This window comes from Centruroides sculpturatus, unplaced genomic scaffold (assembly GCF_000671375.1).
Source record: "Centruroides sculpturatus isolate CEXI.00-Female unplaced genomic scaffold, Cexi_2.0 scaffold1126, whole genome shotgun sequence".
Classification (NCBI taxonomy): Eukaryota; Metazoa; Arthropoda; class Arachnida; order Scorpiones; family Buthidae; genus Centruroides; species Centruroides sculpturatus.
In genome coordinates, this window is record NW_019385768.1 from 17081 (window position 1) to 33865 (window position 16785).

General features: G+C 29.8%; 1 protein-coding gene across 1 annotated transcript in view; it reads left to right on the plus strand.

Moving 5' to 3' along the window:
* The first annotated feature begins 1565 nt into the window (after positions 1-1565).
* LOC111641949 (dnaJ homolog subfamily C member 4-like) overlaps positions 1566-16785 on the plus strand; it is a 16326-nt gene continuing 1106 nt past the window's right edge. The window contains exons 1-6 of the mRNA XM_023388203.1: positions 1566-1574; positions 1670-1722; positions 1883-1976; positions 4919-5115; positions 9491-9652; positions 10884-10970. Coding sequence (XP_023243971.1) covers positions 1566-1574; positions 1670-1722; positions 1883-1976; positions 4919-5115; positions 9491-9652; positions 10884-10970 — 602 coding nt within the window. The remainder of the gene's footprint in view (positions 1575-1669; positions 1723-1882; positions 1977-4918; positions 5116-9490; positions 9653-10883; positions 10971-16785) is intronic.

Here is a 16785-nt window from a genome sequence, read left to right on the forward strand (position 1 = left end):
ATTTAGGGTAGTTTTGGAAGTAAATGGGATGGATGGGAAGGAAAAACTAATTTAGTATTTGTTGAAAAAAACATGATTACATTTGGTGCATTAATTGGAGGACATAAATGGTAGTTTCAACAAGATAATGCTACCATTCGTGTCTCAATGTCAACAAAAAATTGGTTTAAAAAAGAAAATATTGATGTAATATTAACCGGCCTTCATGTTGTCCAGATTTAGATCCCATTGAAAATTTATGGGGGTTTTTAGCAGCCATTATTTAACAAAATGGGAAACAATATGAATCTGTAAATATCAATTAAGAATAAACAATTAAAAAAGTAACAAACTCCATGCTAACAGAATTTTTCAAGTAATTGTAGCCAAAGGAGGTGAAACAAAATATTAAAAGTGTTTAAAATATATTTTAAAATGTGCCTATACTTTGGTAACAGGTAAAAAGTGATAACTTATATTATTATTAAAAGAAGAAAAGCTTAAAATGATATTTTTGTAATGATCTTAAAACATATAAAACTGTTTTCTAATAAAAAATTTAAATAAATTTTGAAAAATCACAAAATTTGTGGTGTTCTTATACTTTTGTAACAGACTGTATATCTGGGAAGCAAGATGGCATTCACATACTTTGTCATAATACTGTAGAAGTAAAGTTGTTCTTTCCCGGCATCTTCTACCGTCGACAGTGTAATATGATCGTAAATTTTCAGATATACTTTTCCAAGCACCTTTCGGATTTTCATACGCATACGGATTTACAGCAACTACTTCTCTCAACAGGAGTATATCGTGGTTACAGGAAAAACGCATTGGAACTTTCCTATTGTTTGTAACGCAAGGAAACACCACGCTAATTATAGTAAAAAGATAATTATTTCCCGTGAGTCAATGCGCGACGTTCATTGAGTCACGTGATGTTGTGAACGTCCGCCGCATCGATTCTTTCTTGCAGTTAAAACGTAAACCGTGTACTTCTGCTTGCCGTCTAGAAGTAACGTTTGAACGTCGGCCGCAACCTCTCTATTACCTTTCAAATCGGCTGCAAAGCCTGGTAAAATTCCTTTCTTTCACGTTGACATAATAAAGTGATCAAGCACGTTTAGAGTACGAATTTACATTCAATCAGCATTGATAGGGGCGGCCAAATAACTGTAGCACGCAGGCGGCTAACAGTCCAAAACCGGCACTGCTGTACAGTATGGACATACGAAATTCGATAATCCGACAATCTGCTGTAACCGACACCCGCCGGTCCGATATATGTCGGATTACAGAGAGTCTGTACCAGTGCATTTTATTCCATAACACCTTACTATTGCACCTTTTACATTCAATAACTATTAGATAAACTTGCCTTTTCCTCTTTGAAAACTTATAGAGTAGCTTTCCTAGGATTTATTACATACGCATACAACAATCTGTCATCTCAATCTCATTCAGGAGGAAGTGCAGAGCCGGGAACCCAGTATTCAATTAATATACGTGTTCAAAATTATAAAGATAGTCAAAGATTTAAATTTTATTTTAATATTAAATAGATAGGTATTATAAATATAGAAATAATGTATAAGGTTAGAATTATTAACTTAAAATATTAACGCAATATAAATTAAAATATGCAAATTAAAAGAGCGTGGCGTCCTCTAGTGGAGAAACGGTGTAGTAGAATTTAAAATGGCGATCAGCTGTTAATGGCAATGTGACTTCTGTTTTCACAGGGTAAAAATAAAAATGGATATTTTCCAATTGAACAAACGATTGCTTTTTAAATTAACAAGTCAATCCTCATTTATATTCAATAGGTTAGGTTTTACTGAATGTAAATTAAAAATTACCCGTAAAATTTATAAGTGTGTATATTTACTTTCTTTTAAATTAGGTTTTTAGCCAAAACACATTATGAAGTTCTGGGAATAAATAATAATTCTACGACTAAAGAAGTGAAAGAAGCATATGTCAAGTTATGCAAAGAGGTATGAAATTAATTGCTTATTTTATAACCCATCAGTTGTGCCACACGTTGCATTCTAATGTCACGTGGTGTTGCAGTGTCCGTCAAGAAAGCACACTATAAAAGGTTTATATAAAATGCTTATATAAAAATACATTCTTTTTACATATATATGTAAAAAGAATGTGTACTTGAAATAAACTTATAATAGATACAGCTAAAAACAATATTTTTCATCAAAATTTATCCTAAATACATTCTACAGCCTGAGAAATATTCGGCCATTCTCAAGTGATGGACGGATAGATTTGATTTTATACCTAGATACAAATGAAGAAAATGAATTTAATAACTCTCTTGGTACTTTTATTTATTATTTTATATAAACTGATGAAATTTTAATTCAGCTAAAAGCATTTGGAGTCACTCATTAATTACATGTACAATTTAGAGTGGAAAAGGATTGTAAATAGTAAGGTATTGCTCCTACTATGGTCTTGCTAAGTTCTAACATTTTTTTTTCCTACTTATAAAGTATAGAGAAAATACAAAGAAAAAAATTCTATGCACTAATCCTTAGAACTATTATTAATGTTTCTATGAAAAGCATCAAAATCTGTCTAGTAGATTAGAGTTGCCAAAAATAAAACGTTTTCAAAAACTGGACATTTTTTATATTTGAAACTCGTTCCTTTTACAGCCTACACAACATATTGGGTTAAATTTCAGATGTGTATACTCCCGTCAGATTGATACATACTAGTTATTGATACCAGTGTGTTCAAGAACTACCATGAATCAATAACTAGTGACGTTTGGCACAAGGCGGACTGTCGGCGGCTCCCCTCTGGGAGGAGTCAGTTGGGAGTACGAACAGTCAGGACCACTACCATGACAGTATATGTGTTTTTAAGATGAATGTGGTTATAGATAGAAAATGGCTGTGGTATTCAGTATTACCCCTTAAAGTTTTTAATTTTTTAAGATTTTTAAAAAAATTTGACTTTTTTTAAAAAAGAAATGTCAGATTAACTTTCTGGGTTTTTTTCAAAACTTTGTTTTCAGATGGCCTGAACCCAAAAAGTAAAAAACAAAAAAAAAATGTGTGTGTAGGTGTCCATTTCATTTAATCTCAAAATGGGGTAAAGATTAAGAAGTGAATTTTGGCACCGTAGCTTGTGTATAACATTGATGCTATTAAATTTTGGTGGTTAAAGGTCAAGGAGTTGGGAGATTAGTGGATGATCTCATGTCACATTTTGAGAGGGATCAAACTTACAAAGATATTAGTCATTATCAACATTTATAACTTTTTATAAAACTCATAATTAAGCTTTTTGCCTTTCCATAATAATCAATAATATGAGATTTTGTTATAAAAACTTTTTATAACAGATGGCACAATACATAATTTTAATTTTGAGTCGTACTCTAAGGGCAGCATTTACCAACAACGTTTTAAATCGGAAGTTTCATAATCCGAGGTTTTAAGCTGGTAACTCTAGATCAAGCGTTACTTCACTAATTCACCAACTGAATCTAACATTAAATTACGAAATCATCAAATAGTGCATGATTTANTAACTTTTATTAAAAATCTCATAGGCCTAAGCCAGGAAAGTTGTGCAAATTGATTTTTTGGAAATTGTAAGGCACTAAACCAGTGTTTTTCAATCTTCTTGAATACATGACCATTTTGCAAGTTAAAAACTTCTGGCGACCCCCCAGGGCCATATTAAAACTATATCAGTGATTTTAAAAACTACATATTTAATTTTCTTTCTGTTGTGACCTAAATATGAATCGAAAAACCAATTATACTGTAAAATAAACAGCTATAGCCTTCTCACTGAAATTATTATTATTTTTTTTTTTATTGTAGTGTAGGACCTACAAACACTTGTCTTTTTCTTTTACAAGCGAACCCCCCGTGTAAGGCTTTGCGGCCCCCCTGGGGGTCACGACCCATAGGTTGAAAAATACTGCACTAAACTATCAAATGCTGATCATAGATTTAGTGGAAATACAGCTATTTAGTATGTCAGGATGCTGTGCAATGAGTATTATTCATATGCAGATTTGATATGCTGACCCAAATGGGCAAGGGCATACATTTCTCATTAGTTCAGTGAGATCTGTATTGTAGTTTACATCTACCATCAACCAAGTAATTCTAACAAATGTCTGGTTGATCCTGTACAAGGCTGAATTTCATCCCTTCCATCTGCAAAGGTGCATATCTACAGGTTTACAATCATAAACTTTAACATTGAAGCATAATATCTGTTTAGCACCTCACTAGTGCATTTCCAGACATCTATTTATGGGACCAACGTTGTTCATTGCATTATTCTACAAACATTTCATGAAATTTAGTACCATTGTCATGAATTGCCCTGTATACATTTTTATTTATTTAATTGTTTGTTTTAATCAGAATCCCATGAAGAGATATGAGGAACTAAAACAGAATAAAACTAAAACTACAGTACGTCTGATGACTGAAACTAAAATTAACATTAATATATGTGTAAAACACAATATTATGAATAACATTAATTAACATTTCATTTATGATTTTATATATATTATTAAACTTGTTGCTTTTGACATATATTTAAAATTTGTGCATTAATGGAATGCATTGGCAACATTTTGAAATTAACAGTTATTGAAATCTTGAAAATTCAAATTCTATATTAGGATTAAGATTATACACATGTAAAATGGAACAAAACAAGACGTAGAAAGAGAGTAAGTTTTGGTCATTTATGTTTTATGACAACTGATTTTTTTGAGTTATAACATGTCTTCTAAATAAATTGGTAATTGTAGAATCTAATTTTATTTACAGCAATAAATAATTTTGTATCTTATTTGTTTTTAAATAAAATATTTCAAATTCTATATATTTTTAATTTTGATATTTTTATGCTTATTTGATAAAAGAATATTTTTGTATAGTTGCATCCTGATAAAAATCCAAATGCTTCAAATCAACATGAGAAATTTGTTCAGTTAAATGAAGCATATGTGATATTAGTTAGACCAGAAACCAGAAGTCGTTATGATTTAAGTTTGGTTTCAAAACAGAATGAAGCATCCAAAAGAAATTGTTACTCCAGTAGTGCTGCTAATTGTACACATTATTATAGAGCATAGTAGGTTTTAATTTTAACATATTACTTTGCTAAATTTTGATATATGAGATGAATCTATACATTGTATGAATCTGTTCTAGAATATATTTTTTAATGTATATGAGTTTATTGATTTAACATTTAAAATGAATATGAATACTATAATAATTTAATATTATTTTGAATAAATATTTCGTAGAAGGTATTTCATATCATTATACTTATTTCTTTAACTGCTAGTTAAGAAAAAAACAAAGATTTTACAAACTACTAATAAAAACAGTTCAGTTGAGTATGTTAAGAGACATATTATGAAAATGGATTTAGAAATAACTTATTATATTATATATTATAATGTTCATGGAGTGCATTCTACACAGCATATAGCAAGTCTGGTATAGTTCCTAGCACTATGTCAGATATGGGTCAACACTAGGGTTCCCATAATGTCTTTTTAAAAAGCCGAGACATTCCCACATTTTTACTTATAAAAACCTGGGACATGTTAAAAATGAAGAAAATCAAAAATAAATAAAAATATTATATGTTGCACTTTAAATAACATACTAATATAACAATACACACACTAACATAATGTCTTATTTTTTTAAAGTTGAATTTATGTTTGCAAAAACAATTATACTACAAAAAAATATTCACAAAGACAATTAGAAAAGTTGCAGCTTTTAAAATTTCATAATATTCAAGATTTTTGTGTGTTAGATTCATCAGAATATTTATCAGATCATAGTAGAGATACATTGCTTTGGCATCTGGACCTGGAGAAAACATCCATGAACTGCAGATATTTTCTCCAGATCTGTTAGAGATCATTCTAACATGATTATACTGTTTAGTAATGGACTTTTTGATATAATGGATGAGTCCATAATAACAAGTAACTTTCATTCTAACAGACCAATTTCTTTGGTTCCATGATGATCTGTTACATTGAGCTTTACTGTATATGTTATCCTTCTGTCATTATGAATTTGGACACCAAGTATCCCAGTGTATGAAGCTGCATTGTAATTTAAAAACAGCTGTTGCCTAGAATCTTTCATATTTAGTCCATCTTTATGAATTAAAAGATGTAATTTCTTAAGGTGACCAGATTTTAACATTGGTGAAGTGGGACAAATTGACGGGGGAGTGCTCAAAATTGTCTCATTGAAAAAAATTTATTCTGAAACAACCAAATTTTATTATCAAAGAATGCAAAAATTGTATTGTATTAGATTTTTTAAATTTCAACATATGTAAAATTTACAAATATAATAAATATATATAGTACTAGCAGACCCCGCCACGCCTTGTTGTGGCTCAAAATGTATCTATTATAAATGTATAACACTTCCCCCGTGGGGGAAAATTTTTCGAAAAATTTTTTCTTAGTGTACATTCTCTTGACGTACCCTATTAAAACGCAATCAAAAGCGCAAAAACCCGCATCTAAAATAGTATAATAGAAGTGAAGTTCTTCACAGTAAGCCTTAATCCTGTCCCTCTCCCCCGGGGGGGAATATCGAAAAATCCCTTCTTAGTGTACATTCTGTTGACGTACCCTATTAAAATGCAATCAAAAACACAAAAAACCACATTTAAAATAGTATAAATAGAAGCAGAGTTCTTTACAGTAAGCCTTACGGGGAAGGCTTACCGTAAAGAACTGTCCATCCCCCATGTTTAATGGAATAATATACAGCCTATGTCCATCCTGAAGTTCCATTCTAAATATTGGTGAAAAAATTTTTGAAATCGGATGAGTAGTTTTGGAGATTACCTGCTGCATACAAACTAACATACATACAAACATTACCTCTTTATAATAATAGTATAGATTATAAATTTTTATGACAATTTAAAAAATTTTTAAAGTACCTGTGACAAAGTATATTTTAACAATTATTCTAATCCTTCTGTATTTCTAAATAATAACAATAATAATACTAACTTGTATTACTTTTCCTCTGAATTTGCCTTGAATGTCACTTTATTATTGTAATTTTTTTTATTACATAATACTTTCCTAACCAAAATGAACCTCAGCCCCACCGCTAGCAATAGAACAATACAGACCAATGTGCTTACTCTCGCTAGTCGCTAGCTTTCTAAGGTGGCAACAGACGAGAGCTCTGCGCCATGTAACATGCAACTAACAAAATGTCACTTGTTTGGACAGCTTGTGAACACACACTACTCCATTGCTGCAGCTGCGCACCCCAAATCATTTTCTTTTGGTCTTTGTCATGAACACAAAGGATTTTGTCAGCACAGCATTCTTTATTTTCAATGCTCACACATGCATTGGTACTGATATGTGTGATACAAAATGATCTTCATGAACCTTAAACATAAGTCATAATTGACAAAAACTTAATCTTTCCAAAACTCTGGACTTATTTAAAATGCCATGGGGTGCAGGACAAATTGTTAAAAATAGGGACTGTCTGCCAAAAGTGGGACATCTGTTCACCTTACATTTCTCATTACTTATTTTATTTACAAAATTTCCTAAAAAGAATCATCATGTTCTAGTACAAGTGAGATATGCAAATGAAATCTGTTGACAAAAGAAACAGTGCATCTTGTAACTCCAGCAGAATATTTAATAAATCATAACACTTTTGACATAACACCAAAGGCCTTCCTCAGTGAAGTACATCATTTAAAACAAAATGAACATAAGCGTATCAAATTCAATGGAAATAATTTAAAATTAAAAAGTATTCAAGAGAACACACTCACAGAAAAAATTAAAATTATTAATTACAAATAATGCAAATAAAAATAAAGATTAATATAAACAAAAATAATTATTACAGGACCAAGTCCAGGTTACATTTCATAATACTACTTTCATGCCATAGGTAAGGTGTCCCTGTGATTGATACAAAATAATTTTTGGTTGTCTTTAAAAATTTCTAACATCTATATTAATCATTACCTTTATTTGTATTATTTCTAATTATTAATTATCGTTTTTAATTTTTTTTGTATGTGTGTTCTCTTTAGAACACTTTTTAATTTTAAATTACTCCCATTGAATTTGATATTCTTACACCATTTAAAATAAAACAAACATTTCACTGAGGAAGGCCTATAGCAGGCATGGCCAACATATGGCCTGTCTAATGAATTTATGTGGCCCGCGATTAATCTTTCAATATTAGCTACTGAAGTCCAAATAGCTTGATGAAAAGGCCAACAACTTACTGTGTGTTTAGAGTTAACCCTCCATTACAAATCTCTTAAGTACAGCGTACAATGTTGATAAAGCATGATGATGTGTGAAAANCTTTCATGCCATAGGTAAGGTGTCCCTGTGATTGATACAAAATAATTTTTGGTTGTCTTTAAAAATTTCTAACATCTATATTAATCATTACCTTTATTTGTATTATTTCTAATTATTAATTATCGTTTTTAATTTTTTTTGTATGTGTGTTCTCTTTAGAACACTTTTTAATTTTAAATTACTCCCATTGAATTTGATATTCTTACACCATTTAAAATAAAACAAACATTTCACTGAGGAAGGCCTATAGCAGGCATGGCCAACGTATGGCCTGTCTAATGAATTTATGTGGCCCGCGATTAATCTTTCAATATTAGCTACTGAAGTCCAAATAGCTTGATGAAAAGGCCAACAACTTACTGTGTGTTTAGAGTTAACCCTCCATTACAAATCTCTTAAGTACAGCGTACAATGTTGATAAAGCATGATGATGTGTGAAAAAATCTATCTGTAATTTCTATGTACAATTTAATCTCTACGGGGTGATACCACAATGAGATCTTGCACCACCTCAAAATCTTTCTAGGGCAGCCTCTGGTTCGGCCTGTGAAAAAAGTTTTCTTTCCAATTCAGCCCGGGGACAAAAACTGTTGGCCACACCTGGCCTATAGTATTAGTTCAAAAACATTATGATTTATTAAATATACTGCTGGAGTTACAAGGATTACTGTTTCTTTTGTTTATTTCTCCAGTTAAATCTTTCTTAATTGAAATCTGTTGACACGTTTAAATTACCACCTTTACACACAAAATATTTCATTAAGTGTGTGAAATATCTTTTAAAACTGATGAAATGTACAGCAAAATTATAAACAATTTGCAATGTCATGTTAATATCTGGATTTTAAAAACGTGATAGATAAATCAGTTTTGTGTTTTCTCATTAAACATAAGCTGAAGTTATTTGAATTGTTGATAAATCATGAAAAATGTTTATAAGCTATTCAATGTAATCTTTATTACTAATATGTATAAAGCATTGATGATTATTATGTGAATATCCATTTGATTATTTGATGCTAATTCATTTATAATGTTAAATATATAATGTTAATGTTGATGTTACTTATAGACTAATATGATTTTATTTTTTTTTAGTGAAAATGATGATTATACCAAAGAAAATGAAACACACCATTATTATAGAAATCATAGTTATTCACATTCTCCTCCCTTAGAAAGGATAAAGAATGTTTACATTGTAGTTGGTTGTGTTATTTTAATAATTTCTGGTTCCTTAATTCATTTTGCTACATTCAGGTAATTTTCTTTGTTATTTTAAATCTAGAAATATATTTTTTTAAGAATAATTAATTTTAAACATATTATATAGAATAATCTGATCATCTCTTCCAATGCAACCAAATTTATTTTCATAAAAAAATTGATACTTTTTATTCACACAGATTTTCTTTTGAATAACTTTATTATATTTTTGTGTTTAGTGAAGTTGATAATAAATAAGTAAAAATTTAAATTAGACATATTTAACTTAAAAATAATAGTGAAATTGCGACTGAAGTTTTCATCTCTAAAATGTGAACGTCACTTACAAGATAGCGGCACTCAACATTCACGTTTTAGAGATGAAAACTTCGGGCACAACCTTGCTAATAATGATTGTGATATTTAATGTTTAATTTATAAATCATTATAATTAAACTTTATTTGTGATCTTTAATAAAGTCCATAGTTTATTATGGATAGATTGATATTTTATAACTACTGTATATTCTCTTTAACATCACTATCAACAGCAACCCCACTTTTTGTGAGGTTGCTGTTTTGTCTTGATTTGGCTTCATTTCATGACTGGGTGTCATATCTGTTGCAAACTTTTCTTTTGTTTAATCTGGACTCGGACTGTCCATGGCCACTAATCCATGTGAGGTATAAGATAACAGCATCCAGCAAATCTGTTATTGCCAACTACAACATTGTCTGGGCTTCTCATTGTTTTAATTTTGATCTGATTTAAATGGTGGTGTGTTAAATAAAGATCTTTTGAGTTTTTCTATATGAATTTCAATTCATTACATTTAATATTACTGAGTTAGTTAAAATGATTGTTTTTAAGTTTTTTGCATTTATTTCATTTTTTTTTTGTGATGAATGGTTTAAGGACTGAAACTAGTTCTTAAAAAGATGAAAATTCTTAGTTATATATTGATGAACATAAAAGAAATGAAATTTAAATTTAGTTTGATTGGTAGTAAATTTAGAATAAAGAGGTGTTTTTTATTTTTGTAATATCTTAGACATTTTTTGAAAATATATATGATTAGTAGTATAATATACTATTTTTGTAAATTTATAATCACTTATATGAATATCTGTGATATGTATAGTCTTAAATGAAAATAATAATTTTAGAGAAAAAGCTTTAAATATTCTGATTAAAAATCATTTTGTTAAAAATATTAAATTTATATATTTTATATGATTAATAAAATGAATCTTTTCTAAAGTAGTATTTATTAAAATATATTAGGTTAGGTATGACTTTTTCTGAGAAAAAGTTGGATGAGAAAGATAAAAAACTTCAGTCTATTTATTTTGATGTTAAGTTAAATGCCATGTAAGTATGCACTTTTGTAAACTAACTTTTTACATTATTCTCAGTATTATAAAATATACTGCAGATTCAGTTTTAAAATTCAATTTCTTCTATAAATTAATATAAGAATTGTATTAAAAAGACAGAAAATTAGGATATAAATGAAATAGATAATTTTCTCTCTTTCAACAACATATTGTAGATAATCAATTTAAAGCTTAACTTTAAATAAAAAATCTACGGTAAAATGATATTTGAAAGTAAATGAATTTCAAAAATTTTTTCATATTTCATCATCACTTGTTACTCTCCTTCCTTCTGTATTAATATTTTTTCCATGTGTTGTTACTTTCTTTGTTAAGCTATGAAAAATTCTTATTCAACATGTTTTTATTTTTTTTTAATTTAGATTATTGCAATGTTTCTTTTATTGACTAATATAACTTTTGTAGGAAATTTTAAAATATTATTAGTTGGTAGTATTCCACTATTTCTTTTGTATGAATAACATTTAAACTTTTTTAAAATATTTTTCCTGTATGTTATCACTATATATCCATTGGCATATGTAAATCATCTACCTATAAAATAGATTCACAATAAACCTTTGCGTGACCAGTAAGATATTTATTTGAAAAAACAAACGTTTTTGACCGTATTCATCGGCCTTCTTCAGGTTAAACGTTCCGAGATTCGAAAAGCCGTTGTGCTTACAGATTTAAAAATTTTGGAACATATTCAACTAATTATGTGCATGCGTATCAAGCATTGCATAAACAAAAATATATTTAAACAATCTTATTTTTACACGCACATGCAATGTTGGAAAACACCTTAAANACCATGACGTATAAAAACTTCCAAATGACAATGAAGGTGACGAGGTAAAGCTTCTGAGTCCAAGTGAAGAAGAGTTGCAGTGTGTGACAATAAGGTTTCCTGGCATTTTTGGTGCAATGGTTAGGCAGCTTAGATCATCGTAAGAATTTTCTTTTTGTTATTATTAGAATTTTTCTTTAAATTGTCAGTTTTTGTGGAGAGATAAATTTAAATTAGAGTTAAGTTCCCCAATTCTTGGGAAAGTTTGTGAACAATTGTTTTGGTTTTGTTTTTGATTTGGATTAATTATAGTTCTGAATTTTATAATTTTTGTATAGCTCATTATCATTAGTGATGGGATGATACCAAAATTTCTCCTGATTCCAATTCTGTTGAAAACTCCTGTTTCTGATTGTTTTAAATACTTTTTAAAAATTATTTTAGTTTAGAAAAATTAATAATTTACATTATGAGTAGGGTACATTCATTAATTAATAAACATCAAGCTTAAGAATGGAAGATGATTAAAAAATTCAGAATCATCTTCTGAAAGAAACCCAAAAATCCTCCCTTTATATGTGGATATGCACACTTTATAAATTTATTTTGTAGTATACAATAAATCTTATTTCATTCAAGTTAATATTGCAACATTAACCCCCAAAGAAATTATAACTAACTCCCTTTGAATTGATTTATCCTGTCATGCCATCTAGGTCACCATCTTTGGGAACTGCTTTGTTAGCCAATAAAATGACTGGAGAGGGGGAAGGTAAATGAGAAGATGCACTTCTTTTTAATGCTTCTCAGAATTAAAGCATTTACAATGCATGCTGATTGCATCATATTTAACAATAAATGAGGTTCGGCAAATGATGCAACAAGCTCAACAATCATCATCATCATGAGTTAACCAAGTTTTGAATTCATTTACTTGAACCAAGTTTTCCTGAATGTACAATTGTGTGAACTTTTTTGAGGAAAAGAAGAATCAAACAAATGCCTAAACTGATTCCTCTTGAAAAATTAAGTTTTAAAATTCAAAATGGCAATAAACATAGTGTGAACAATTATTTTTACTTAGAACACAAATTGCATTTGAAAATTTAACATATTACAGCATCATCTGTCAATCATAAAAATTTTTATAGTGAAAATGGGAAAGTTGTTTTATCATTAAAAAATACTTCTATATAGACAAACTAATTTAGCTTGAACACAGTAAATACTTTTTTAGCAATATTTTAATTTATTTACATGAAAATAAACTGTGTTCTTAAACAGTTCAAATCTTCTTGTTAAATCTGACACAGATATATGAAAAAGGGTCAAAAATGTTTATTTAAATAAATTAAAGTGTTGCTGAAAAAAGTATTTAAGGTGTTGTTCAAGAGTTTTATCATTATAAGTAAACATGCTAAATATTAAAAATAATTTTATGCAATATTTTTCAATTAAAATATAAGTTTGTTTATATTTTAAACTGTTTTGCCCACACTTAAATATTTATGTTAACCACCAGTCTCATTTTGAAATTGCTGGCCAAACCAACCTGATACTGGATGAATGGCAACCATAATATCACCTCATCTCCCCTAAACAGGGACATTTAGTACCAAGTGTAATCTCTCATCAGAGTCTGACTACACAAAGAGAAGTCCACTGTGATAAGCATCATCTTGTGTATGGGGTGTTGTGTTCTCTCTGCTTTGTCAAACATGAAAGTTTCCACTAAACTAATACTTAATTGTTAATATTGTGATTTAAAAAATTTTTAATCTTCAACTGAAACAAATAATTCATTTTCTTATTTAATGTGAAAGAATAATTTTAAGAATCAGAAATTGTGGCCAGATTCACATTCTGATTAATTGTTCCATCATTTTCGCATTAATGCATTCTCATGTTTTTTTTTTAATTATTAATCTCCTGTAAATAGTTCATTTTCTTGTAATAAGTTTTGCTTTCCATTAAACCAACAACTTGACACCTAAATGTGAATTCCAGCATTAATGAACAAATAAAATTTAATCTTCAAATGTTTTCAGCCATCTTCCAGAGAACATTAAATTTTATTTGTTCATTAATGCTGGAATTCACATTTAGGTGTCAAGTTGTTGGTTTAGTATATAGTTTCAGTTTAAGTGTGCCAGCTTTTTTTTTTTTTCCTTTTCGTTGATGCATAGTTAATTAATTTGAGGTTTTTGTTACACTAATTGTGTTTCAAAACAATCCATTTGTGTTATTTTACCTATTCAAAAGTCCCGGCTGGCAAATGACTGACCCTAAGTATTTCATTATTAATGCAATAATGTTACATTAATAATTTCTGGGCTTTCGAATACTGCATTACTTGATACAGTGTAAACAGTGTGGTTATTCATTCATTCTTTTGGGTCAAAATTCCAGGTGCTTATTCAAAGCCAGCAACTATTTGAAGCTTGGAATTTAACATTGACTGTTGATTACTTTGACTACTGTATTTTGTTTTAGTCCAATAATACATTTGGGGGTTAGCTTTCAGTCAAGGAAAACAAGAAAATACTTCAGGTCCCTATTGTTAAATTATAAAAGATCCTAGTATTTTTATTATTACCATTAAGTTAACAATAATTATTGTTTTCTTCAACTTACTATTTGATTTTCTCAATAGTTTAATCACTATCTGAATCACTTATGCACAGTTCATTGTTCTACTGTTCCTTCTCATCTGGTATTGTTGATTTACTATGTCTGATCTCCATGACTCTAAAGTTCTACACACACAGGCAGGCTATTTCATTCTTCAATAACTCATAAGATTGTTGACACCTTTCAAAATGTAGAAAAATTTATTTTTAGCATGCTCCACTATAGTAGTGAAGTGCTTATGTTAAGACTTTTGTGTTTCTGTCATACATTATATATTCGAGATTATGATCCATTCAATCCATTCATTGCGCATGTGCAAAAGGGAACTGAACATTTTCATTTAAGGTCACTGTAAGCTATAGTAAAAACTACCCAGTTCCTCTCGAATCTATAAACCACATCCCTTACTGTATATTCAGTGAAAAATTCTTCTGAACAACTACTTGATTAAAATAAATTTTATAAATTCTTGGAAACAAAATTAATATTTGATTTGCTTTTGTGAAGCATGCTATCAAATTGGCTTCAACAATCTTGTTTGAGTTATCAGAACTATTGGAGTTCATGCAGGTTTTAAAGAAATGCTTGAGGTCTTCAAAAATCAAATTCCATGCCTTCTTCATCCAGTAAACAACTTGTTTGCATTCAACATGACATTGGTTTCCAGTGTGTGTGTAAGATTTCTTGCTATGCAGCATCCACTTCTCATACTATTCAAAAGAGCAATTCTTGAAAAGTCAATTCCAGTAAACATCTAGGTGTTGGGTGACACTAGATCCCCTGGAATGATACCATGATTGTTCATGTTCATTAGTTCAGCTGTTGTAGAAGGCACAACCTTGCACTTATAAACATCCAAATCAGCAATCATCACTGAAATGCTAATCAACCCCAGATTATATGCAGCCACAGTTCCTTGTTTGTCAAACTGCTTTTGAGCATAATTTTGAGTGCTTTGAACTTTATAAGTTCTTTATCTTCATAAACACTGGTGAAGACAATGGAAGGTAAAAACTTCCTTCTGTTGGTTTCCATATAACATGAATATGAATCAAGATTTTTTACACGTTATTTGAATCAGAACAAAACAAAAGCCAACACACTCAAGTATCATCATCAGTGATGTTCATACAACAAGCAGTCTTATCTATCACTCTAACTATGCTCAGTTTTTATTTCATTTTTTATAATAAGAGACTAAACAAACTTTTCTTACTTGTCTTGAACTTATGGAATAATTTTTGGCCTACAGTCATCCAGTAAAATGGGGAGATGACTTTTCTTCCCAAAATATTTTGCAACCAACCACAATTGGCTTCAAGATTTACATAGTCAAATTGAATAGTTCAACAGTTGAATTATCTGGCTTCTTCCATCATAACCATTTTCCTCAAGTCAGAAAGATGTTTGCTTTGCAAGTCATCTATTCAGTCCCCTATTTTCTCCTCTTTCCTATTCTTTTTCATAAAATCTACCACTTCCAGTTTAAAACTGATTTTATAGCTACAAACCATTTTACCTTCATGACTAAAAGTAGGGGTATCCACATTAGTATTAGAGAGGTTGAGGCGCACGTTTTAAACGTGTAAACGTGTACGTGTGACGTTCGGCGCCGCTTTCCAGTAAGCCTAAAAGTTTGACGATGATGATTGAAATGTCGAGCGTGATTCCACCGACTATCCAAACACCATTGTCAAACTTTTAGGCTTACGGGAAAGCGGCGCCGAACGTCACACGTACACGTTTACACGTTTAAAACGTGCGCCTCAACCTCTCTATTGTTTCTGCCTTGTATCAATACTTCTTGATTTACAGATCCAAAAGTGCAGATTGTAAGGAATGCATTTTGTAAGTTTGTGATTCTCACAAACTTACATCCATGCATTTAAAAATATTTTATAAAAATAAACTAGTTAGTTCATTATGCAAATAAAAATTAGAGAGATGCAATCATTCCTAAACTGAAATAATTTAATAAAAAAAATATCAGTAATTTTAAAAATTTGTCTATTAAATTTTTCTGATCTTTATCATGTGGTTTCAAGTATAAGTGGTGGTTGATTTTTTTTAATCATATAATATATATTTCATTCCTCATTTCATCTACACAAATGAATGAAACTGAATTTCATGACTAAATTAAAGACAAATTGGGATTACTTCAAAAATATTTTTTAGGCTATTAAATCAGTTTATCTATATCTATATATAAAAATGGGCATGTATGTCCCTATATCTCACTTTTTCGCCAAAACTACACATCGCACGTGAATGGTGTTTGTATGTGGTGGTAGCCCCAAGTCTCCATTCGTGCATAGGAGTGGTTGCGTCTCGATAGCTATAAGGGTGCGGGAGATATGCTAAAAGTAGTTGAAAGTGGCTTTCT